The 24,827-nt window shown below is 42.5% G+C and overlaps 1 protein-coding gene across 1 annotated transcript in view; it reads right to left on the bottom strand.

The window, feature by feature from the left end:
* The window catches only part of LOC119652567 (elongation of very long chain fatty acids protein AAEL008004-like), a 128,233-nt gene that overhangs the window by 45,998 nt on the left and 57,408 nt on the right, over nt 1–24,827 (bottom strand). The window contains exons 4-5 of the mRNA XM_038056780.1: nt 13,612–13,774; nt 13,204–13,340 (exon numbers count right to left, since the gene is read on the bottom strand). Of these exons, the coding sequence (XP_037912708.1) occupies nt 13,204–13,340; nt 13,612–13,774 (300 nt within the window). The remainder of the gene's footprint in view (nt 1–13,203; nt 13,341–13,611; nt 13,775–24,827) is intronic.

Below are 24,827 nucleotides of genomic sequence, written 5' to 3'. Positions count from 1 at the left end.
TTCCATGAAGTTACCGTCCTCCTCCACTTTTTTAGTAGCTTTTGCATGGGAACGTTAAGGCGGTGACATAGGTTTATGTGACTCCTTTAGTAGTTGGCTATCCACTTGCTGTACTAACTTCCAAAGCATCAATTTCTGACACCTTCATTGTAGTCACATTCAAAGTCGACAATAGTGTAGTTGTTTTCGGTAGGCACTGTCCTGGCCCACTATCTCCACACCTCATGATCACGATAAATTTCCTTCTAGACTGCATATATCTCCGAGGAAATGTCAAAGACCAAGCTGTCAGGAATAGTACCAAACATATACCTAGGATCATCAGGTACCGGCTTACCTTCATAGGCATAGAGTGTTTGTTAGATTCAACGGTGTCTTTTGTCGGCATGGGTGTCAAATTGATTCGGCTCTCGATCTCTTTGCACTGGGTTCTAATCTAGGTTCGCCGTGGATGCGTTTGTCCTGCTGCTGTGGGCTTATCGTTCGAACAACATTAAATTTCGTGATAATAAAACGGAAGATGTTTTCGTTTCTGTGTCGGCACACTTTATTCAGCAGGTTAACCACCATATCATCTGCTGTTAAGTAATCGCCTTTGGCGTTCCAAAAATGGAAAGTTGACGTTGGACCAAGGGCTGTAATTCCTTGCGTTGTGTGCAGCTGGATTTCCGAAAATTTATGAAAGCGCACCTTTTATAACATAAGCTACCCAGCAGTTCGATGATTAGAGGACGTTTAACTCAGTAAACAAAGTTATGCATGCATTTACACCCGTGGACTGTTCGGCTTAGGACTTCTTGATGTTGTCGAAGGACTCCCCATTTTAAGGTGCTTATATTAAGTAAAAGAGTAAAGGTTAGTTCAATGTGCAGATTATTTGTGCAGTTATCGGCACCGGATGTATTTTGATATAGACGCATCATTGTATTTTTTTTCAGATATTAAGGTTGGATAGGTTCTTAGAACGAGGCCTGTTTCACTTTTTGGGACACACATTTTGAGCCGTTACAACACCCCCATATTTCACCCAATATCAGAAATAAGATCATTTTCAAAAAGTACTAATCGAGCCCTTTCATTTAACACCCCACATGATTACATTCTATGGAAAAATTTACACCCCATTTCGCTCGCGCTCTCCCTCAAACTCAACACAAATAGGCGCCACTCGCTGCATGTAAGCGGACATACAGACCATATGTTCTCACCGAATTTCGTAACAATCGGTTTAGCTGTTTCCGAGTAAATCGGGTGTGACAGACAGACAGAAACTTGATAAGGAAATGTTCGGGGAAATACTTTTGCAGTTGGCGATGTTGATGGGAACCGCAGAAGGAAAAGTGATGCAGGTTCTCGACAGGATTCAGAAAGCATATGGCACTGCCATGCCACGTCGCACTGTATGCAAGAAACGAATGCCCAACTTCTGGTGGAATGCCGAAATCGAAAAATCTCGCAAAGTGTGCTTTAAAGCCAGGAAACGCAGTCAACGTAGCAGGAACCGACCTGGGTCTGAAGAGTTGTACAGCCGATATAAAAAGGCCAGGACAGAACTGCAAGCAGCAATCCCTAGAAGTCAAACTGAACACTTCAAGAGATTCTGGAAGGAAACGGACCCCGACTCATGGGGAGGTGCATACAAGGCTGTCATGGAATTAATCAAGGGTATACGTTCACCCCCGATTACCAACCCTGATTTGCTGAGGGATATCATTAGTATTTTCTTCCCACAACCTTCAAGTGAATCGAACCTACCCACTGTCCAGATAGATATCGATTTCATCCCAAGGTAACCACTGAAGAAGTCCTGGAAGCCGCGAAGAAGATTGCCGAAAACAAAACGCCAGGCTTATACGGCATTCTGAATAAAGCTCTGGTAGTGGCCGTGAAAACAGTTCCAAGGTGGTTCACTGAAACATTTACAACGCTCCTCGAAGAAGGGATTTTCCCAGAAAAGTGGAGGAAACAGAAGCCTGTGCTAATCCCGAAGCCATTTAAACCTTTGGGTGATCTTTCGTCTTATAGGCCTATATGTCTATTACACGGCGTCGGCAAGCTTTTCGAACGGGTTATCTTCAATAGATTTGTACCAATCACAGAAAGGGAGGGCAGCCTCTCAGATAGGTAGTTCGGATTCCGAAAGGCAAGATCAACGATCAATTCGGTCGGTATGGGGATGAAAATTGCGGAGGAAACAATGAAACCCAATAAATCTTTCGATGTGAAGAATGCCTTCAATGGAGTAAAATAATTGTGGGTTTAGCCAAATTAGGCGCTCCCAAATACCTGGTGCGCATAGTCATGGAATTTCTCCGGGAGAGGCTGTTGGGCTGCAATTTGTACTATGAATCTAAGATGTACAGAACGACCTGTGAGGTTTCACAAGGATCGGTCCTCGGTCTTATCCTGTGGATAATAATGTATGAAAGAGTGACAACCGTCGGCTTCGCAGACGAGATGGGAATGACTACCGTGGTACAAAGTATTGAGTAGATGGAGGTCCTCACAAACGAGGCTATTTATGCAATTAGATCCCGCCTAGAAGATACTAGTCTGACGCTCGCTGAACATAAAACCGAGGTAGTTTTGATCACCAAACGAAGGAAGCAAACATCGATTAAGGTCAGAATTGGCGAATAAATCACACGTTCGCAACCAACGCCTAAGTACCTAGGAGTCATGATTGACCAAAGGCTGAAATTCAAGCCGCATCTTGAGAGTTTAGCAATAAAGGCTTCCGGGGTTCTACGTTGTTGGCAAGAATGCTACCGAATATAGGTGGTCCTAGCCAAAACCGTCAGTTCTTGTGAGAGTTGTGAGCTTCATCTTGCCCTATGCAGCTCCAGTCTGGGCATTAGCATTGAAGCTAGAAGCAATTAGAAGTAAAATCGCAGTCCCATACCGATTGAGTGAACTGCAAACGTCGTGCGCTTACCGTACAGAATCAGAAGGAGCAGTGGTCTCCATTGACATCTTGGCGAACGAGGGTCGACGCCTCTATGACTCATCATATGCAACCGGCGTATCCTGTGACTATTGTCGACAATTAGCATGAAGTGAAGCTATTTTCGAGTAGCAGAAAAGATGAGATGATTCACTAAAGGACGCTGGACTTAAAGGATTATTCCAGACGTCTCAAAATGGATCACATGAAGGCACGGTGAAGTTAGCTACGACCGAAATCAATTTCTAAGCGGACATGGAGGGTACCATGCATATCTTTATTGCTTCGGGCATGACGACTCTCCATATTGCCTGATATGATTCCAGAGGATGGGGAGTATGTTGTTTTTAATTGCCCGAGGTTCGCCGCACACAGAGCTGAGGCGAAAATAGACGCCAGAGCGCGGCTGTCAACTGAAAATATCGTGGACCACAAGCTAGTTTCTGAAACAGCTTGGAGGACCATGGAAAAATTAATGAAGGCGATCCATAACCTGATGAGGAAGGAGGAGCATTGGAGAAAAGTAGTAAATAACGATATGAGGCGCAGTTTGTAACTGATCCTACCCCGCGACGTAGTCTCGCGGAGTAAACGAAGGAGGAGGAGGTGGTTTTAGTGGATAAAAGTCTGATATAACCGCATGGTAGGAACCAGCAGAAGGTTTTGAACCTTTCTACCTTCTGACGTCAAAAAAAGACAGATAGACATTGAATTGATTTTAATAATATTCACACTAATCCTTGAAAATTGACACCCTTAGACTCTGCCCCATGCTTTGTGGCCGACGTTACTTCTTGATAATTCCAGCGATAATTTTGTGTGGTAATTGATGATTGGCGCATTCATGTGGTAGGTCTACTATAGTTCAATTCGTTAATCGCGGAAGGGAGTGGTTTTAGGTGATGTGGAGCTGCATCTTTTTTTACTGGATGCCGCCTGTCCAGTTGTCTTTTAACTTTACGGTGGAATATAGACCTCCACTTTTTATTTTTCATCCCTTTGGATGGTAGGATTAGGTTCTCTCAAATGTTATACATTAATTGATCGGTATATGGTATATGTGCATATTTATTTTGGATACAAGTAATTGTTTACTGCCTTTGGTATGTCGGCAGTACTATTGCGTGTTGTGCACGGTGTGCTTACGGTTTCGATGAAGATGGCAGCAAGTGGCTCCCGAAATACGTAAACGGAGAATTAAAGTTTGGAGAGTTATTTTCTCCAATTATTTGAAAGATATTTTGTTTTTCTAATTTTCAATTTATTCACTACTTCATTGAGAATGTATCACAGCCTTTTACTTGTTGTTATTCCAAGAAATCGTTGAAAAAGATTAAATTAATAAGTTTTAAATGAAGATACTGTTTAAAGAATGTACTGTCCAGGTTAGCAGACGAGACTAGAGAGATGTTGACAAATGTCATCCTTGACATTTGTCACGGCATTGAATGCAGCGACAGCGGCGAATTCACAATGGCGGTCAGGTTCGTGCCTCCGGTGTGCCGCCACAAAGGAATATCATTGACAAAAAAGGAAATTAGAATTTATTTGCTTATTTGCTGGGATATGCATTTCCAGGGAGAATATTCAGATATGCTTGCAGTTGTCCAAAGCCGAGGAGTATTCTGAGTTTAATGGATTTTTAAAGTGTTCTTATAAGCATGAAGCATGTAATCATAATTAGTCAAATCAATCTATCTGCGAACTGAATGACCATAGTTTTATATTAGATATTTTTTAATGTTGGAATTTCGGTTGAAGATTTGAGAGCTTATCCTAAGCTGCTATTTCAAATTGATGAGATATTTATTTCTTTGATTGATTTGGAATTATTCAATCAACAAGGTAAGCAGAAAAGCGATTTGTGGTCGGTTTAATGTGATTGATGTTGTTCCGCGATCTAAAACGTTTTATTAGCGGTTTGAATTTACTACCAAATTTTTCACTTGACTCCTACTTTTGGTTTATTTTATTGGATGTGCATTCCATTATTCCGGTCCCATTGTTTGCTATTGTTAAAGTCAATTGGCGAGTTGAGCTACTGAAAAGACTCTGCGGACATTTCAAACACCCAAGCGGCAATCTTACTGAATCTAGCAATCAATAAATAATTCTATCCAATAACAACCCAACACCTCTTGCAAAATCTAATGGACATAATAGCCAAGCCCTTGAAACTAGCACAAAAGGGATTTATGGTGTGCAAAGAAACACGTTATATTATGTAAAACAAACAAATTCTTCACAGTTCAGTGTAAGAAAATTCAAGTGCGCGTCATTTCGCATTTTCCTATCTACACTTAACTTACAGGTTGCATGTGCACGGTACAAGTTTATCCAATTTCCCAATCGTAGCAAGACTACTTTTCCGAACAAGATGGTGTGGTCTGTTTTCAAGCGAACCTTGCAGAAACAGCTTTCCGCTCTTTAAGAAATTGCATAATATTGAAAAATACCACCAAATTGGAGAAGCCGGTTGTGTACAATGTAAGATATATGCAGAAGTAACGGTAAAGGTGTGCCGAAATAGGTATAGTGCAAAAGTTGGGTATTCAATAGATATTTTAAAGTTTCAACTTGTCACCGATTTGCACTGTTAACCCTTTCAATTTTTAGTGAGTAAATTAAGATGGAGTAGTTTCAGTAGATATTGAGTCCATTTTCCTCACTTTCTGTTAGTCAAGTTAATGCCAGGGGGTTAATTAATGCAGGCGGATTACATGCAGTTAATTCGGTACTAGATTGCTTACAGAATATTTCCCGTCGGCTGCGTTCATACCCGGTCATAAGCAATTATTGAATCGTACTTGCTTTTAAATCTCACTAATACGTTTTTTTGCTAGTTTAGTCGTCTGAAAGGCTTGAAACTTTTTTTTTCTTGAAGCTACCCAATGAACGGGTTTCATTTTACACAACATTTCACTTGCATTATTTACTTTGAGTTGTAATCAGTTTTCATCAATGAATGTAGGTCAGTGAAGTTTGAGCAAGGAATCGCTATATTTTGCAGCATGCTTGCTACCTTTTACAAGAATTATCCAAGAATGGTTCATCCGTCAGTAGAGCCAATAATGTAGGGTATCTCAGCTTTAAATATCAAGAAGATCGATGAAAATCTCATCGAGCTTAAGATAATTTTTAGTGCAATCTACACCAACGTAGACGTGTTCATCGAAAACAAAAGACTTAAGCGAGTAACTTCGTTTTATTTAGGTACACTTTAATGTGCAAGATATAGTTTGGCGCAATTAACTAAATATTTTAACTTTTTAAACACATTTTTCGTTAATTTGTTTATATAATGTACAAACTACAGCGAGAATAACTTAGAGTGCATTGAGATAAATGGGGAAGCGAGGGGAGGCATACCACACATCAATGAAGGTGCTTCGTCTTGGTACAAATTTTTTACTTCTTTTTTTTTGGTTTAGTCATTTGGTAAAAAATGTCTACATTTAATTCCCAATTAAGTTGTTTTCTGATCCGTTTGATGAAGCTCAAAAAACAGATGTAGTTTCGGAATGTAGTTTATAGTTTCCAGTTGCGATAAAAAGTATCTTTCCACCTCGTTCACGAGAAGATAATTTCCGTGAAATATGAGGTTGTTTCTCGATAGTTTTTCACAGAAACTCAAATAAAGTTATTGTTGTTGTTGGTGTGTTTTAGCTGTCCCACGATGTCCCGGCAAGCTACATCAGAGAGAGAGCTTAGTTTCCTAGTCCGGCTTACGACGACCATACGTGAGGACGAAAAATGGCTAGGCTCTGGGTCTATGTATGCCAGCTGTCGCTCGGTCGTATAGGCAATTTGCCCTTCATAGCTGAGATTCCTTGTATATGAAGTAGTTTTGTGTTTGCCAAAACTGGCATTCTTCTTCTTCTTTTTCTTTAGCCTTTGTCCCGTTCACAAGCGGGGTCGGCTCGTCGTGATCGGCTTCGCCATTTGGCTCTATCGAATGCCTGATCTGGGTGCAATCTCGAGGCTTTCAAATCCCCATCCAGCGTATCAAGCCACCGTTGCTTAGGTCTGCCTTTTGGTCGTTTACCATCGACTTCGATGTTCAGACCAATCTTGGTAAGTGAATTCTCGTTTGCACGAATTGCGTGACTATACCATCGAAGACGCCTCTTTCGCAACTTTTCCACAATCGGTGCAACCCCATAACGATCGCGGATATCCTCATTTCGGATGTGATCTAAACGTGTGACGCCACTAGTCCAACGTAGCATCTTCGTCTCCATTACCGCAAGACGCCGTTCATTGTCTTTTATGGTCGGCCAACACTCAGAACCATAGAGAGCGACTGGACGGACGACATTGCGGTAAATTTTAGATTTGAGACGTTCGTTGATACGTCGATTACAAAGGACACCAGTTGTGGAACGCCACTTCATCCAGGTTGCGTTGATGCGTGAAGCAATTTCATAACGCAGTTCTCCATTGGTTGATAGCGTTGACCCGAGGTGTTTAAATCGCTCAGTTCTGCGCAGATCACTGCCGCTGATAGTGATTGTGCCTATTTCATGGGGATCGGGCGTCAAAAATTCAGTTTTGTTTAAATTCAATCTGAGACCGTGTTGCATGAGGCGATCATTCCATTTTTGAACAAGTTGCTCGAGATCATTTGATAGATGCTAGGAAAACATCATCTGCATAAAGCAGTGTGTAGGGCGCTGGACGTTGGATATCCCGTGTGACGGTGTCCATAACAAGGACAAAGAGGAGTGGTGAGAGGGCGTTTCCTTGATGAACACCAACAGAGACACGAAGCGGTTTTGATACACCCGCCATACTTTGAACTTTACTTTTCGGATCGTGGTAGAGCAATTGAACCCAGCGCACGAGTTCTTCTGTCGTAAAGCATACCAGATGAGTTCGTGTGGTACACGGTCAAACGCTTTCTCTAGATCCAGAAATGCAATATAAAGAGGGCGATGCTTCTCACGGTGTTTCTCCATGAGTAACCGCGCAGCGTGTATTGCGTCAGTAGTTCCGCAGTTCTTGACGAATCCGGCTTGATTCACGGTTATTTCAACGATTTCGCGAATACGGTTGTCAAGAATGCGTTCAAAAATCTTCATGGTATGGGAAAGTAACCGGATCGGTCGGTAATTTGAACATTCTGCTGGGCTACCTTTCTTTTTCCCTATTGGAACAGTGGTACTTTCTTGCCAGTCAGATGGTGTTCTTCCTTCCTGAATAACCCGGTTAAAGAATTCACTGAGCCACAGTGTTGGGTCCCAGCTCTTCGCTTTCCAGAGCTCAGATGCGATGTCGTCAGGTCCTGTTGCTTTCCCCGATTTCATTTGTTTTATTGCCTCCTCGACTTCAGTTGCGCTGACTGGTGGAACTGCTCCAAATGTCGGCAATGATTGTGGAAGTGGGGGATGAGCAAATTCTTCAGTTGAAATCTGCTCGAAGTATTCTCGCCATCTATCCGTTGCGGCTCGACGGTTGGCAAGCAAAGTACCGTTCTTGTCATTAACACAACAGAAGTGTTCGATATCCTGTGTGCGTTCATCACGGCTTTTAGCAAGTCGATACAGATCTCTCTCGCTATCCCGAGTGTTCAGTTTATCGTAAAGATTTTTGATATGGTTCGCTCGGGTGACAGCGACTGCTTTCTTTGCTTCCCGGTTGGCATTCTTATAAATTTGCCAATTAGCAGGCGTTTTATCGTCGAGAAATTTGTGGTAGAGGCGTTTCTTTTCACGGACCTTCATTTCAACATCATCATTCCAAAGCCAAGTATCTCGGTTGATGTACCGTCAAAACTGGCATTATTGTTGTCATTTGATTTGTTTCAAGGATTATGTTGTGCAAGACAATTCATTATGCTTCGGCTGACTGCCGTGGACAGTAGATGCTTTTTCCCAGGCTCAAAGAAAGTGGATTACCATCAACCTGCACCCCTGCTCACCAAGGGAAAATTCTCACCGCCGCTATCAACTGCCAGCTTTTAGAAGCAGAGATCTATATTGCCGCCAGACTGTTGCCGGACGTTGTGACTAGTCAACCAAGTTTTAGGCACTCTGTGCCGACTAATTTTCAAAATTGAGTTTCTTTCTCTTTCATAAACTAAGAAAAGGTTTTTTAAAAATCGATTGTAGCAATTCCAGGTAATGCCTACGGAGAAAAGGGGCCCCAAACGTCGCAAAACCATCAACGATGCCCAGCATATTAATGATGATTCCGAGGATGACGTGGGGCCGCAGTTACCGAAAAACAGCAACAAATGCCTATGGAGGCTGCGACAAAATGTGAATCAGCGTACTCAAATTGAGCTGCTGACGAAAACGATCAGCAAACATAGGAACAGCACTATGAACATGGGACTGCACGCTGTTGTCCTGACCAAGCCAACGAAAGTACCAGGTGACTATCCCCCACTGCCTAAGCCACGTCAAGCAGCGACTTCCCCATTTCGTCCAACGTGGGAAGAGCCCGCAAATGAGCCAAAATAGGGATCCGAAAGAGAAAAGATGTGCCTTGAGGTCATCGAAAAGGAGCGACAAGAAGATCCTTTTAGCTTCGTTTGTCGGCGGAAAAAGCCCAAAAAACAGCAGGTGATTGCTAAAAGCATAAGTGCTGCCTAAGTGGCAAGTATGAGTGCCTCCTTGCTAGTGTTTTAAAGCCCAAAAAAAGAGAAAATTCCCCCAAATACGGCATATAGTGTTAATGTCCCGCAGCTACTGAAATCCTTAAAGGGCAAAGGTCTCAAGGTAACCCTAAAAAAACCAGGTGTGATACAGCCCTCATTTTTGTAGAGTCCACGGGGGATCATACCAACATTTTTTCGCTCAATAAAGAGCAAGGACTTAGTTCTACCACAAAAACCCCTCCATCCCTTAGAACTCAGTCCATAATCATCCGTGGTCTCCATAGGGAAACTGACCCCGAAAAAATGATGGCCGAACTCATTTCAGAGTACCCATTTCTGAAAGATCGCTCGGATGCAAGTCTTGTGACCAAACAAGATAAGGTTCTCCACAGGGGGAGCCCCTCGATCCCTATAAAATCTCAATCCGGCCTCCAAACCAACTTTGAGCCCTCTCAAGAGCTAAGTGAAGTTTTCAAGGTGAAGTACGTCCTTCATCAAAAGATTACCTTCGAAAAGGTCAAACCACTGGAGGAAGTGCAGTGTTACAAACTGGGCCATGACTTACAAGTGTTGGGCAATCTCCAGTTAAAGTCAAACACCTTCTTCTTGGGGGCGATTTCAACTCAAGGTACACCTCCTGGGGCGACAAGGTAGCCATTATAAATGAGGAAACCCTGCCAAAATTTATCCATGACCCTTTTTTGCTCACCAATCTTTAGATGGTTTTGCCAGATACACTGACAAGACCGAGTAGTCAGTCTGTCCTAGACTACTTCCTGCTGTCTGACGAAACCAAACAAAGTTTTCAAGTGAAATCCTGTAAAACGTCACCGAGCATGTCCGACCACTTTGCAGTCACTGCTACACGCAGAAATATCAAGCTAATAAAAGTCGATGAATTCCAATATAATTTTCTACTGTTTACAGAGTTGAAAGCCTTGTTCCAACTATAATTCTTCCTAAAAGCGGCAAAAGTCTGACATGAGAAGAATATGTGATCAACTGTCTCTGGAACTCCGCAGGTGTGACATACGTCATTGCTTGGTTTACCAATTTTAAAGAGAAAAGACTTGGGGTGTACATGACCCGAATAGAGTCTGTTGAGGGTCTTGATTATGGGAGCTGTTTGCGAATCAATGAATTCTAGTAATTTCACAGGTAGCATGGGGAAGAAGCTAGCAAAAACCCTGCCTTTTCGTCTGGAGATTTTTTGATACTCAAACTGTCAGTCCTCGTTGATCCTGTTTTGAACCTGTCATGTTATATCATTCTCACCAAGTGTGGTTGTTAGTTGGGTCCCACTATAGATGGTCCCTTTAGCTGCATAGTGCGCTATTCTATAATATTTAGGTGGATTCCACTTTTTGCCGGAACCTATATGACTTTTGTCTCTCCGATGTTCGAACTCTCAATTTCGCTGACGATCTTCCATATGATTCGAGGGTTGGTCTTCTGGTTTTTGAGAAGTGTACAGGTTTTTGAGAGTCCCTTTAGAATGACTACTTTCTCCTAAGCTCAATCTTTGGGCAGCAGTGTGGCCTGCTTGATACCCATGAGTTCCGCAGAGAGGTCAGTCATTGCTCTCATTCTATAGTCTACCTTTATACAGGGAGATGCTGAGACCACAGCACAACTCGTGGCTTCTTTTGTTGTTGCTGCATCGGTGGTATAAACCGGGAAACCATTTTTTCTGGACCAGTTTAGTTTCTTTTGGACCTTATTCATCAATTCTTGTTGGAAGTCCGGTTCGGCCCATTCGAGACTTCCAGCCTTCTAGTTGAGCAATGACCCTCGTGAGGTCAAAAACTTCCCTGAAACATTTATATACCTACGAGAGGCCATTGTTGGCAGACGGGTTTTCTGTCATTATAAGAGGATGGTCTTCGACTGCTAGGAAGTTTTTTTCTAAACTTGTTTGGGGGTTCATTAGCAAGAGCATGGACAACGTGGGAGGGTGCTGATCCCTTACTGGAGACAAGGTTCCGCGAGACAAACAACTCATTCGAGTTCCAGGCACCTTTTGAGCTGGATGGCAATTACAGAATCTACTTTATTGTCTAGATATTTGGGTGATCCAACAGTAGAGGTAATGGAAAACTGGTCTAACCATTGCTTGAAACAGTTTAACCGTTTTTTTTCGGGTTGAGGCCTAAGGAGAAGCCCGTAGAGAAGTTGACATTTCTTATTGTCCTTCCAATCATTTTGGTGGTGTGATTTTTAATTGACAGAGAAGCAGTTATTGTCTTACCCAGAAAAGTGATTTCCTTATTTTGCCTAAGCAGGGTTCGATTGACCAAAATGTGACTTGGCGCGATTCTGCTTTTTTTGAAAGTGATTACGCTGGACTTGTCAAGATTAACCGGTAAGCAAAGCGCATCACATTCGTTAAGGAAGATGTTGACTTGGTCCTGTAGAAGTTTGTCGATACGCTGATTGTCCTCATGTGCTGCTAGTAACAGAAAGTCATCAACATATTGATAGATATGCACTGATTCATGTATTTTGTTATGGAGAGTGGTCGGTATCAGTATCGGTCCCAGGAGCTGTTGGTGATTTGTGTCTGTCCAGAATATCCTTAAGGTTATGCATTGCGAAATCTTCCTGTTGGTACGAGGTCTTCCTGAAGTTAGGGACCCGCCTGAATTCCCTTTTTTCTAAGAGGTATGGTTTTTGGTCCGGATCCCACCAATCCTTGGGTTTAGTGCCTCTCCGTGCCCTAAATGTTACAAGTTTGATTTTCTCTGGAATACTGTGAGTGAAGCCTTCAATGGTGTCCTGTGATTGCATATTTCCAATTAGATTATTCAGTTTGTTTTAGGCAATTTTGAAACCTGGTTGGACTGTAAATGATTTGTTTTGTAGGAGAATTGGCTTGTGATGATTTTTTGAGTAGGTGTCATCTAAGGTTTTCCAGTGCCAGGAGGGCACCTGAGCGTTGACAAGGGAGATATCCGGGTCTGAGGTCCTAAAACTCCCTGTTAGAATTGTTACTGCAAAATATATCGATGCCACAGTTATGTTGGGTTGAAGGTTACACGTTTCCGCAATGATGACATCTTGGTCAGTATCTTATTCTTTAAATGTGATATCATTTTTGAAGGCGGTGGCCAAATGGTAATCAGAGACAATGTGGTATGCAGGGCCCGACCATTCTTGACCGTATCATTTTATTGCTCAGCCTGGATATATACTAATAGTGACTGGTTCGAAAAGGGGATGGTAGGGTAGGGGCTGATACCGTTCCACTAGCATCAAGGGATTTTGGGGAGATATTAGTAGGGGTAGCGCTCGGGGCTACTGAAAGAGGTATACTAATAGTTGCTGGTTTGCAAAGGGGATGGTTAGGGCCACTGTGGGGCACGTATTTGTTTTGGGTACTTTGTTTTTGGACACGGTGGAAGGTAGACTTGTGCGCTGCCTAGCGATTTTTTTTTCTTTTCTAATGACTTGTTTTCCAGACGCTGGTTTAGAATTGTCATTGTCGGAGGTGAAAGTCACACTCACTTCCATATATGCCTCCTTTTCCAAGCAGGGAAAAAAGATTGCACTGGGAACACTTGGTTGAAAACACAAGAAGACCAAAGCTAGTCCAACCTCCACAACATTCGATTTAAAATTGAAATAACTAAATAAATATATAAAAAGTCATGGTACTTACAATTTGAAGTTCTGTCATATATTTCTTCCACCATAAAAATTTGGAGTATTGTGGTCCCATGGCAGCCATCATATAGTAGAAATACATACATACGTGAACGAAGTTGTTCAAAATATTAGGGAAAGTTGCGTTACCACCTAAGACAAAACATTGTTGATTATTTACGTGATTGATTGGCCTAAATTTTTTAGGTCATAGGAAAAAAATAGGTTAGTGGAAAGTAGACCTTGAAGGTGGTGAAGAATCATGTTAGTTGTACTCTATGACAATTTTCCATTGAGTTATGAAGCCAATGGTAAACACTCAAATAGGAAATGTCTATCCATTTAAAAATCGATCATGAAAAAATGTGTATCTAAGATTTATATCTTTTACTTTTGTTCTTTTTCTAAAACTACGAACACTCACCTGCAAGGAATTTAACCAAAATCCAGGTTTCAATGGGGGTCAAGGAGTGATGATATAAGTGCAACCATGTAATTTGTGACTTTTTCTTTCTCAGCACAAAGAATATCGTGTCTGCAAATTCAGTCAACTTTGATAAGTAGTAAACGTAGCACAGGTTCAACATCTGTAAAAGAAGGCAAAAATGTGTTTAGTAGAGCTTGTGTGGGGGTTTTCTTAATTGAGATTTGAAGGGACAATATTTTCAAACTTCTGCTTAGAGTATAAGAAATTCATGAAGTAGTCCGAATTTGATGCCTAAACTATGATCTAAGATACTCTTCTTTATATGTCTTTTATGATGGCCTACAAATAAGTTCTGTCGGTTTTCACAATAGATGGCGTAGCTTGTTTTTTATTCCATTGATCCACATTTCCAAACATTCATCGGAAAGCTACTGTCAATAGGCACAAACGTCAGTATAAATTATTTAATTGAAGTGTAAACAACAATACTTTTCTCATCAACGAAAATGGCCAATTTTGTACCAAATAATGTGTTTTTGCGGGGAGTTCTACTTCATTATTTCAATATGAAGAAAAAAGCAACCGAAAGTCATCGCATTTTGGTGGAAGTTTATGGTGATCATGCTCTATTTGAGCGAACGTGTCAGAGGTGGTTTGGATGGTTTAAAAGTGGCAATTTTGACTTGGAAGACGAAGACCGCGCCGAACGGCCAACAATTTTTGAAGATGAAAAATTAGAGGCATTGCTCGACCAAGATCCATCACAAACGCAAGAAGAACATGGAAAAACACTTGGAGTCACTCAGCAAGCCATTTCCCACCGTTTAAAAGCAATGGGAATGATCCGAAAGGTCGGAAATTGGATTCCGTATGAACTGAAGCCAAGAGACATCGAACGCCGTTTTTCACGTGCGAACAACTGCTCCAACGACAACAAAGGAAGGGTTTTCTGCATCGAATAGTTACTGGCGATGAAAAGTGGATCCAGTACGATAATCCCAAGCGTCGGGCAACGTGGAGATACCCCGGCCATGTCTCATCATCGACGGCCAAAGCAAATATTCATGGTGAGAAGATCATGCTGTGTATATGGTGAACGAAACGGTCACGGGCAAACTCTACCGACATCAAATGATGCGTTTGAGCCGCGAACTCAAGAAAAAACGGCCGCAATACCAGCAAAGGCATGATAAAGTTATTTTGCAACATGACAATGCCCTTCCACATGTTGCACAGCCCGTTAAAACATATCTAGAAACGTTGAAATGGGAAGTCCTACTCCCAGAAGAACTTAGAGAGATCACTGATCTGAAAATTATTACTAGAATCACTTGCAACAGTGCCGAAGTTTAGAATTGACCAAATTGTTCTAAATTTTGGACTTTCTTTTTATTATCATCATCAACGGCGCAATAACCGGTATCCAGTCTAGGCCTGCCTTAGTAAGCAACTCCAGACATCCCGGTTTTCCGGCAAGGTCCACCAATTCAATATCCCTAAAAGCTATCTGGCGTCCTGACCTATGCCATTGCTCCATTTGAGCCAGTATCTGCCACGTCTTCTTTTTACTATAGATATTGCCTTTATAGACTTTTCGGGCAGGATCATCCTTACTACTATGGGATAAGTGGCCCGCCCACCGTAACCTATTGAGCCGAATTTTATCCATAACCAGACGACCATGGTATTGCTCAAAGGATCCATCGTTATAGAGGCTATGGAATCGTCCATCCTCATGTAGCAGATGTAGGCGATGGGGAGTGGTATCATTCGGAGATTTGTTGTGACCCCACTCAGCCTGTTTTGAAAACCCCATGTTCAATCATCTGCATAGAGTGTGCCTTTCGTTTGAGGTTCAACCCCCCGCGGTCGAATTCCCAATTGAAATCTAATTGTTTCGTCAATCAGAAGGATGCGTCAAGACACCGTCACTACCCCAGAACACACTAAAAAAAATCGGGCTGCCATGGAACAGTCTCCCTGGCGTTCGAAACGGAGATAGTCAAATGTTCTTGGCATTTTGAGGCGTACCATTGATCAAATACTTAAAGAACATCTTCATATGCATCCTTACAAAATGATAGTCATCCATGAATTGCTGCCACGTGATTATGAAGCTAGGTGACTAGTTTTTGAAAGCATGCTCCCATGGGACGCGGTCGTTCTCTTTTCGGACGAGGCATATTTCCTCAGTGGATATGTCAATAAACAGAAAATGCGCTATTGGAGTCTAACAAACCCCAGGAAGCTCCACCAGAGGGTTTCTGAAATTTGACAGGGTTAATATATGATGTGGCCTTTCAAGAAATGGGATCATCGGCCGCTATTTTTTTGAAGAAGACCACCGAACCGTTCTGGCCAATTCAGCTCGTTGACCATGGTCTAGGATGAATTTGAACTGGGTGACTTCTGGCTTCAGTACAGAAGCGATGCTAATATGGATCCATGTGTTAACAATCTTGTTAGGATGCATCTTCAAGGCGCATCGGCCCTGCATTCAGTAATGCGTTTTTCGTTTTGTTTCAGTTTGTGGAATTGACTCGGACAACTACTTCCCACGATTTTTCACAAGTTTGGACTCTTCCAACCTTTTGTGTAACGTGACAGTAGGATCACCACTCGCGGGCAATCCTGGGATAGTCGGTTCCATTGCATGGTATAATCGCCATTGGATCTGTTACCCTTTCTCAGTGTGTGACCTATTCACTGCTACTTTCACCTTATGATTAATACGTCCATGGGTATCTGCACCCTCATCCGAACAAGTTCTTCATTTGCTAATGTCTGAAGCCACGTACCCCGATGACATTACGCAGATATGAGTTGATAAATGCTTGGACCTTTGGAGTAACATTGTCAGTCACTTTCCATGTGCCCCTCCTTCCATATAGCAGCACAGAGAGAATACCGAAGTGTAATATCGCCAACTAGATGTTGGTGTTCAGATGTCGCAAATCCAAATTTTGGTCAAAACAGCGAAGGCGGTTTTAGCGGTTTTAATGCATCGAGTGGTGGTAAGTACCGTGCCACCTTCGGCAGAAGTAATGCCTCCAGGATATATAAATGTTCCATGGTCTCGATATTTTACTCATCGTAAAAGTGCCATGACCTGTTGGATCGATTACCTTAGTTTTGTTGGCGTTTATGTTCAGACTGACATTGTCGCTTCATTTGCCCAAGTTCTATGACTCGGTGAGAGCAAGCAGATGTTTGCAGCGTAGTCGAGGTGTTTGAGGAAAGATTTCGCGATCCATTGAACCCCTCCATATCCTTCTGACAATGCAGTATGAACAATGTCACCGATAATGAGGAGAAAAAGTATGAGTGACAAGATGCAACTCTGGCAGGTTCCTTTTACTTCAAATTTATCTGAGTTTTTAGGCATTATTAGTTTCACCGGTATATCCCTATTGAGAAGAGTAGATACACTCCCTGTTACCACTGTTGGAGGCTTTCTCAATGAAAAGTAAGCAAAGCGGTCCTCTAATCTTGGTACACTTCTTCACATTGAACCGAAGGGTCTATAGTGATCAACGCAGAACGAAAACCAGCCTGCTCTATGCCGGTCGAGCTTCCGACGTGTCCTTTATTGCATACCAGAATGATTTCATTAAGACAGGATTGACGTAAATACCCCTCCGGTTACTGCGTTCAAGGTAGCTGTAAGGAAAAGTTCTGAAAGGGGACTGGTCAAGTCCTTCGGATTTACTCTGCGCGTTTATGGCAAAAATAATTTCCAGTCCGTATCCCATCCCGTCCGTGTTACGGTGGCTTCTCACATCATCTTTAAGAACTGGAACTTCCCCGGATGATCATTTCAGCTGCTCATCATTGTGGATAAGAAGGATATCGTTAACGTCATCCAAGGATCCATCGAAAGTCTTAAATGATTTGCAAGCTTTCTCGCCCTGTGGTATAAGATAAAGAAATCGTATTTTGCATTACATCGCAATGGTAAACTTAATTTTGCCATACTGTATGTTACGTTGCGCTTTTCGCACTTTTTACGGTAACGGAGCTCCAAAGCAACGAATTTATCTCCGCTCGCAGCGACCAAAAGTGCTATCAGTGACTTCGTCCATCGATCCGTTTCCGCAGTCAGCCAGGTCTTGTGAGGTTCCTCTGAGACCTGGTCGACAACTTTATCCGCACTAAATTTAAGGATACTTTTAATGGCGGCCCAATTCACATGAACTTTTTCGCGGAGACCGGTCCATATTGAATTTGGTAGCTGACACTCTATTGCTGTTCAACAATCGGATTGTGAAGACGGAAAATACTGAATTTAGGAACTAACTTTCTGTTCCTATGTGACCTGATTGCAGGAGCAATACGTAGGCGGAGGTAAACGACCATCAAACAGTGGTCTCCGACCTTGTTGCAGGCTCTGTGCTCCAACAGTATGTGGCCGATAACGTGGCAGTGAAAATTTCAGAACTCTACAATACTCTGGCTCGAGTCAGGCTGCGGACACTGGGTAAACCATTCTTTGGGGACCTTAGTGAGATTTCTAGCTGCAGGGTCGGAGAGCTGCTTTCCTTCGTGAATGCTCCGGGCTGGCTCTGAAGATCCGAGCCAGCTGGACTCTGCTTCCCTGTTCCTATAACAACAGTGACGGTCTTAGGAGTTTGTGGCATCAAAACGGCGCACCAAAGCGCTAATTGGGCTCCTCGGAGTGGCCACTGATACCTACCCTACCTACCCTACAATACTCTTCTTCGTTGCTGCTATGGTCACCAAGACTATCCCTAGCACATGTGGGCACAATTGAGCAGCATTTTGTCATAGCCCAGCTTGGTATTCAGGTCACATATCACGATGGCGATATCACCTTTTGCTTAAAGAAAGCGTCTTTCTCTACTATATCGGCAAACTCTACTGGCAGTAGCACTGCGTAATTTTGACACTCTTTAATCTGGATCGGAAAATCGTAGTCAAGATCTTTTCAGAAACTGCGCGTTTTTTTGGTAGCGGTTGTCAAGAGTTTGAAATCGGATTCGTGCTGAGCAAACAATTCAAAGTCTCATCACCTCATGGGGGTAGGCCTAGAATGTACAGCTTATATCGCCGGAATTCTCGCTCAAGTTGAAAAAAGCGGGTATTCCCTCAATAGGGTTGTCGTGAGGCGTGCGCGCATGCAAGGATCCAATTATGTCGTCTCCGATAGCCAAAGGTCGTAGCCGTTCTTTATCCAAGGCGTTATTAACGTCTCGGTACTTGAAAAGTTTTGGTATTTACAGGATACTAGGCCCAAATTTCTATTCCTCTCTAAAAAAAGGGAAGTGGGGGAAAAGCAGCTGGCACTGCAACTGGTCTAATTTCGATATGTGGAAAAAGATCCATGTGGAGCGGACATCGCAAACTTGGTAAGGCTCTCAGCCGACGATGCATTGTCGCATCAACCCTTAGCGAAAAGTGGAATAAGCTGGTGAACCAGGTAAGGCCCACACTGGACGCAAAAGCCGCTTCAGTTAGCGATGGTTTCTCATCATATATAAGACTGCACTTACGTCTAAAAATATAAGTGTTAGTCAAATTAGCTGGGAGCAGGCCAAAGCCTAAAGGGGTTATGTAAAACAAAAGCGGTCTGTTTGTCTGCCACACGTACTCCAAAACAGCTAAACCGATCTGAATGAAATTTGGTGGACAGATGGAAACTTAGCTTTAAAAACTCAAATCATAATGGAAAATTTTCAGAAGATAAAACAGTGAAGAAGCAGCATTGACCAGATTGTGGTAATCTCTTAAGTATTGTTTCCACCGAAAAGTGCTTCGGATTTTTCGGAAGAGAATTTTATGCAGAAACACATTGTTGACACTGGCTGCAATTAGCGAGGTGGTAAGTGTAGGTCCCAGGACGTGACCTGCAATGGAGCATAAAACGCCTGTTAAACAAATACCAACAGCTTTACTACCAAACCTTGTCTCCATTTCCAAGTAGTGACCACTAGGAGTTCTTTCTTAACGCAAAGCTACAGACGGGGAAGAATGAAGGCGAGTCTTCCGCGTCAAAAAACGGGACAAATTGCTCCAATTGATCTTCCAGGTTGGAAGTTGGGTAGGGCTGATATCCCTACATAGAAAACTAGAGTCACGAAACCACGAAAGCGGCCTTGGACTGGATGAATTTCATAAGGATGAACCCGGCAACGAAAATGGACGAATGATTTCCTCGTGGAATGAGCGCTTTCTGTATAGATCGAATGTTGCCTAATAGCTAGCCGATACCCAATATTAGGTTAATGTAGCAGCGTTAAAAGAGATGCGGTAGACAGGGAGCGGTTTTTCAGGGATTAGGGCCAGGAAGTGTGTTAGAGCACTTCATTCAAGACCGTAGGAGGCAATGTGGTGAGCATTGCGTTCGTCCGAGATTATTATCCTGATTTAGCTCAGGTACTCATTCACAGCTGACTCAACTGGTATGCAAAAATGAAATCTGTTGTTATTGCCTTTGAAAACATAAGCTGAAGGCTATGCACTCTGGGCATGCGAGGCAAATTTATAGCCTTATCAGAGTATTAAGCTTGTAGAAAATTTTCGATCTGCCCACCTGATGATGATTTCACAACTATAAGAGTGTCTTACCAGAATGTAAGGGGACCTAAGGACCAAGCTGTCAGGTTTCAAACTGTCTACCTTAGCATTCCAACATCACATCATCTGTATTTCTGAAAGCTGTCAACCAGACAGAAGAGTTATTCGTTTTGTACCTCTCACTTTAATTTTCCTATGCTCTCCGCGCCTACTACTCTCGACCTTTCCTCCCTCCCTAATAAATTCATGAACCCTTCCTTAATTTATCCACTTTCACGTATACCTGTGCCGCTCTTCAATTTAACCTTTCTAGAAACCACTTAGATCGCACTCTTAATCTTGTCCTCTCTAACTTTCCTGTACATTGCCTTTCCCAATCCCCTCATGCCCCTCTTACCTTGCCCTTGATGCCCATCATTCTGCTCTCGAGTTCTTCTTCAAAACTCTGCGTTTCGCGGTCAAATCCTTAATTCGTAAGCCTAGAAGTGAATATCTGACCAGTGTTGAAGACTTACTGATGCGCGGAAACCTCAAACCTTTCTGGTCCCACATTCGCAACTCTCGATGATCCGCCCAGCTGTCCCCAGAGCCCATTAAAATCTCTAGCTTTTCTAACTCCACAACTATCTCGTGATTTACTCTGCCATCATTTTTCCTCAAACTATTTTTCCTCCTCTTGCCTCCCGCTAGTGGCTGTAGCCAGTCTCGCATCGCCTAGCATTTCCCTCTCCTTGTCGAATACTTCCATGGCAAACTTGATGCCAATGCCGGTTCAGCCTACGGCGGTCTCCCAAACCTCCTTTTGCTTAAAACTGGTCAGTCGATCTGCTCTATTCCTTATTTTCAACAAAAGTTTTGAAGGGAGTCATTTCCTCGGCTTGTAGAATGAGGGTCTCATCATCCCCATTCACAAAAGTGGCGAAGGCATGATTGCGGTCCCATTTCTTTCCTCTTTCTCTTGGGAAGATATATCAGTGACCGATTGTCCGCCCACTTTGGCCACCACATAGTGAAAAAACAACACGGTCTTGTTAAGCGTAGGTTTACTGCTTCCAACTTGCTTGCTTTATTGACTTTGCGGCTAAATGTCTAAATTCTCGACGGGAAGTGCCTCCTATTTAGACTCACTTTGCTAAAACCTTCGACACTATAAATCACAAGATACTTCTATCTAAACTCTTGTCTCTAAGCGTTCCCATACCACTTTTTTTTTATGGCTTGCCTCTTACTTTTTCAAACGATCCTGCCGCGTCTCTTTTGATGACTGCACATCCTGCTTCTTCTCCCCTCCTCTGGCGTCCCATAGGGATCTATTCTAAACATAGAGACGACCAACTACACCAAGCGGCTTATCAACTTATGCTCAAGGTGTGGGACAGCGAATCAAAGATTGCGAACTGTTGGCCGCGTTCGAGAGAAGAATCCTCCGAAGAATTTTTGGCCCCCTACATGAGGATGGACGGCTCCGTAGCCTACATAACGACGAAATCTTTGAGCGACACCATGACTATCTGGTTGTGGATAAAATCCGACTCAATAGATTGCGGTGGGCGGGTCCCTTATTTCGTATGGATGTAGATGAACCAGCCCGAAAAGTCAATAAGGGCAATAGCTATGGTGGAAAAAGAAGACGAGGTAGACCTTGCCTGAGATGGGGCGATGACGTAAGAGACAGCTTTTAGGGATATCGAATTGGTGGACCTCGGCGCAAAACCGGGATATCTGGAGTTCCTTATTAAGGCAAGCCTAGACCGGATACCGGTTGTTGGGCTATTAATTGTGATGATGAATTGTTCTGAAAGGAGCCAATATTTCAGAAGAACAACAGAGGGATCCTGACTATGATGAGCGAGATGGAGTGGAGTGCCTTTCGGTGTCAGTGCAGTCTTATATGGTTAAACCCTGATTATACCCGAAAGGTTAACACGTGTATAACTCATGGTGGAATTTCAAGCCTTCATAAGAGACCATATTTTGAGACCACTCTCGATGGTCCCTCATTACGAAGTGTGAAAGTCCAATACCCCCAATATTATTCGATAACCAATTCCCAATTAAGCTGGTAATCGCAAACCAGCTCTCATCACGCCTGACTAGGTATGCGCAAATTGGTTAACCAGCGTGTTAACTCATAATTAGTCTGCGATACATAAAAATCAATTTCGACAGAACAAGTACAAAATTTCCAAACCCAACGGTGTCCATTTGAAGCGTGAGCATTGGACGCCATTCCAAACCAGAAGCTAATTCGTCTTTCAACTGATAGATTTCTCTTTACCAAGCGTTAATTACTTCTGCAAACAAACCAGAAGTCTAAGAAGTTTGTACATAAATTTCAAAGCTGCAGATTATGGGCTCAGTGATATCTTCATGACTTTTAAGCCCGTGTCTTCCGCTGAAGAGCTATAAAGTCACTTAAGACATGTTAAGACAGTTGCTAAGCCCCCCCTGGGCAAACTTTTACCTTCAAGGTCGCGGGCCATTATATAAGGTGCGTTCTGTATTAAATTTTGTGCGACATGGCAGATATGTATTTATATATTTAGGGCCAACGTTCCGAAATTACTGTCATCATCATGGCGGAGCGAATAAGGTGCATATTGAGTCATTTTCCACTTAATACACCGCCGGCTTTTTAGTTCACGGCAATGAGAAGTACAAAAAAAAAAAATATGAAATTCATACCAAAATGTTTGTGCTTGTGCACAAAGTGGAAATGCTATGTCTAAGTATGCATTAAAGTGCATTTTCTGGTGTTTACAAATAGTTACAGTTAAATGTGGAAAATCATGTTTTCTTCGACCTTGCGGTAGTGAATCTCGCGCTCCTCGCGTTCAAGAACTATAACAAATTTTCATTTTCCGTTGCCATCAAGAAAAACGCTTGATGATGATTATGTTACTCTCGAAATTCCAGGTAAACGTGTGCTTGCCGAGTTTTGCCTCACACTAATTAGTTTTATAAAGCTTGCAGTAATTATCTGGAAATCCCATAAGTAGTGTGCGTTGCTTAATTTTCATTTCCATGTGAGTAGAATGTGGAGTCGGAACATGTGGGGCAGACTTTTAGATGATAATAGATTGTTTTGAAAGTGTTTTTTTTTGTTTATTGCGCGGAAAAAATGACAAACACATATGGATGTATCTACATATTTACAAAATATCAGAGAAAATCGGAAAATAAATCCAAGTTGTGAAATGAGTAGACATTTCTGAAAAATCTGCATGAATTCTTGGAAGAAGTTTTAATTGTGAAAAGATGTAAAGAAGGAAAAAGGAACACTTAGATGCGATGCAATACGGTTTACTATTTCGTACATGAGCACTTGTGAAAATTCACCTATGTATGTTCGGACATTAACCTTTTGTCCTTAAAATATTACTTTCTTGAAGGATTTACAATATTTGAGTAAATTCAGAACTGCTTCTTTCAGGTTTAGTGGATTGAAGGAAAACTGTTGCCTTTACTTAGGCTTCGTCGCCTATAGTGCTTTCAATTCTTTCCAATTAGTTTTTCGTCCTGCTCCGCCTTTAAATTCAATATTAATTGAACTCACAATAACCCCTTCTTCGATTTGGAGCTCACCAATTTTCCTGACAACCACATCCTCTATCCTTGTCTTGACCTTCTTAGAAGCCGATCCAACGTACAATTGCTTTCCAATACTTTAAATTCAACTTCCACAGTAGCGTTTAATACAGGGACCGCTGATCCAGGCAAGAAGTAAGTGGCAGTCGCCCAAATGCAATGAACCAAAATAATTGATTAAATACCACACCGGGTAGACTACATGCACAGGAAACTCCACTCTCTCAGAAAATCGGTCCTACGAATGCTGGGGAGGACTTTTTATTGCATTTGATCAACCTATACATGCTCCGGCAGACCTGTCAGTTACGTCTGAACAGTCCACAGTCCATACGGTTGCTTCTAGAAATGTCAATTTTCATACACGTCCTGGCAAGCTGGATGACGCCATCAGATGAATCCTTGCCCTGAAAAGCACTGGACATAGAATTCATATGGTGTAAGGAATTCTTACTACCACGACGGTTTGTTTGGCGCGTTATCCCGCGCACGTACTGGCACGCCTAAACTCCTTACAGGTAAGCCGGCCGGTCGAATCATTTTTCAATCGATAGCGTCGCCTGTACATTCAAACTGACAGGTCAGTCATACCACACATACGTTCCAGGCACCGGTTGTCTGAGGAATTTTTGCCAAATTTAAGAAGTATACCTGGAGGGGTGGCCATCGCCTTTAAAAATGATATCGCATTTCAAGAAGTTAAATACGATATTGAACAAGATGTCATCATTGCGCAAACCTGTAACCTTCAACCCGACAGGACTATGGCATCGGTCTATTTTCCTCCTCAAATGAACACTTCGTCCGTGCTTGCGTTTCTATCCTACCCTCTCAATACAATGACCATTGGCGACCAGAACGCCAGGTCCACCACCTGGTTAACTAGGCAAAAGGTAACATACTACTAGGCTCTGATGGCTTGAAGGTCCATAGCAGGACAAAATGGGATTGCAGCCCGAAGATACTATTTTGGACATATATACTTCAATAGTAAGGCCAATGATTACCTATGGAGCGATAATTTGGACAGAAAGAACCGAACTCAGCACACAAGCCACGGAATAACGCAAACTCCAAAGACTGCTTGCGTG

This window comes from Hermetia illucens, chromosome 3 (assembly GCF_905115235.1).
Source record: "Hermetia illucens chromosome 3, iHerIll2.2.curated.20191125, whole genome shotgun sequence".
Lineage (NCBI taxonomy): Eukaryota > Metazoa > Arthropoda > Insecta > Diptera > Stratiomyidae > Hermetia > Hermetia illucens.
Note: the sequence above shows the minus strand (reverse complement) of the source record. Positions and strands in the feature narration are given on the sequence as shown.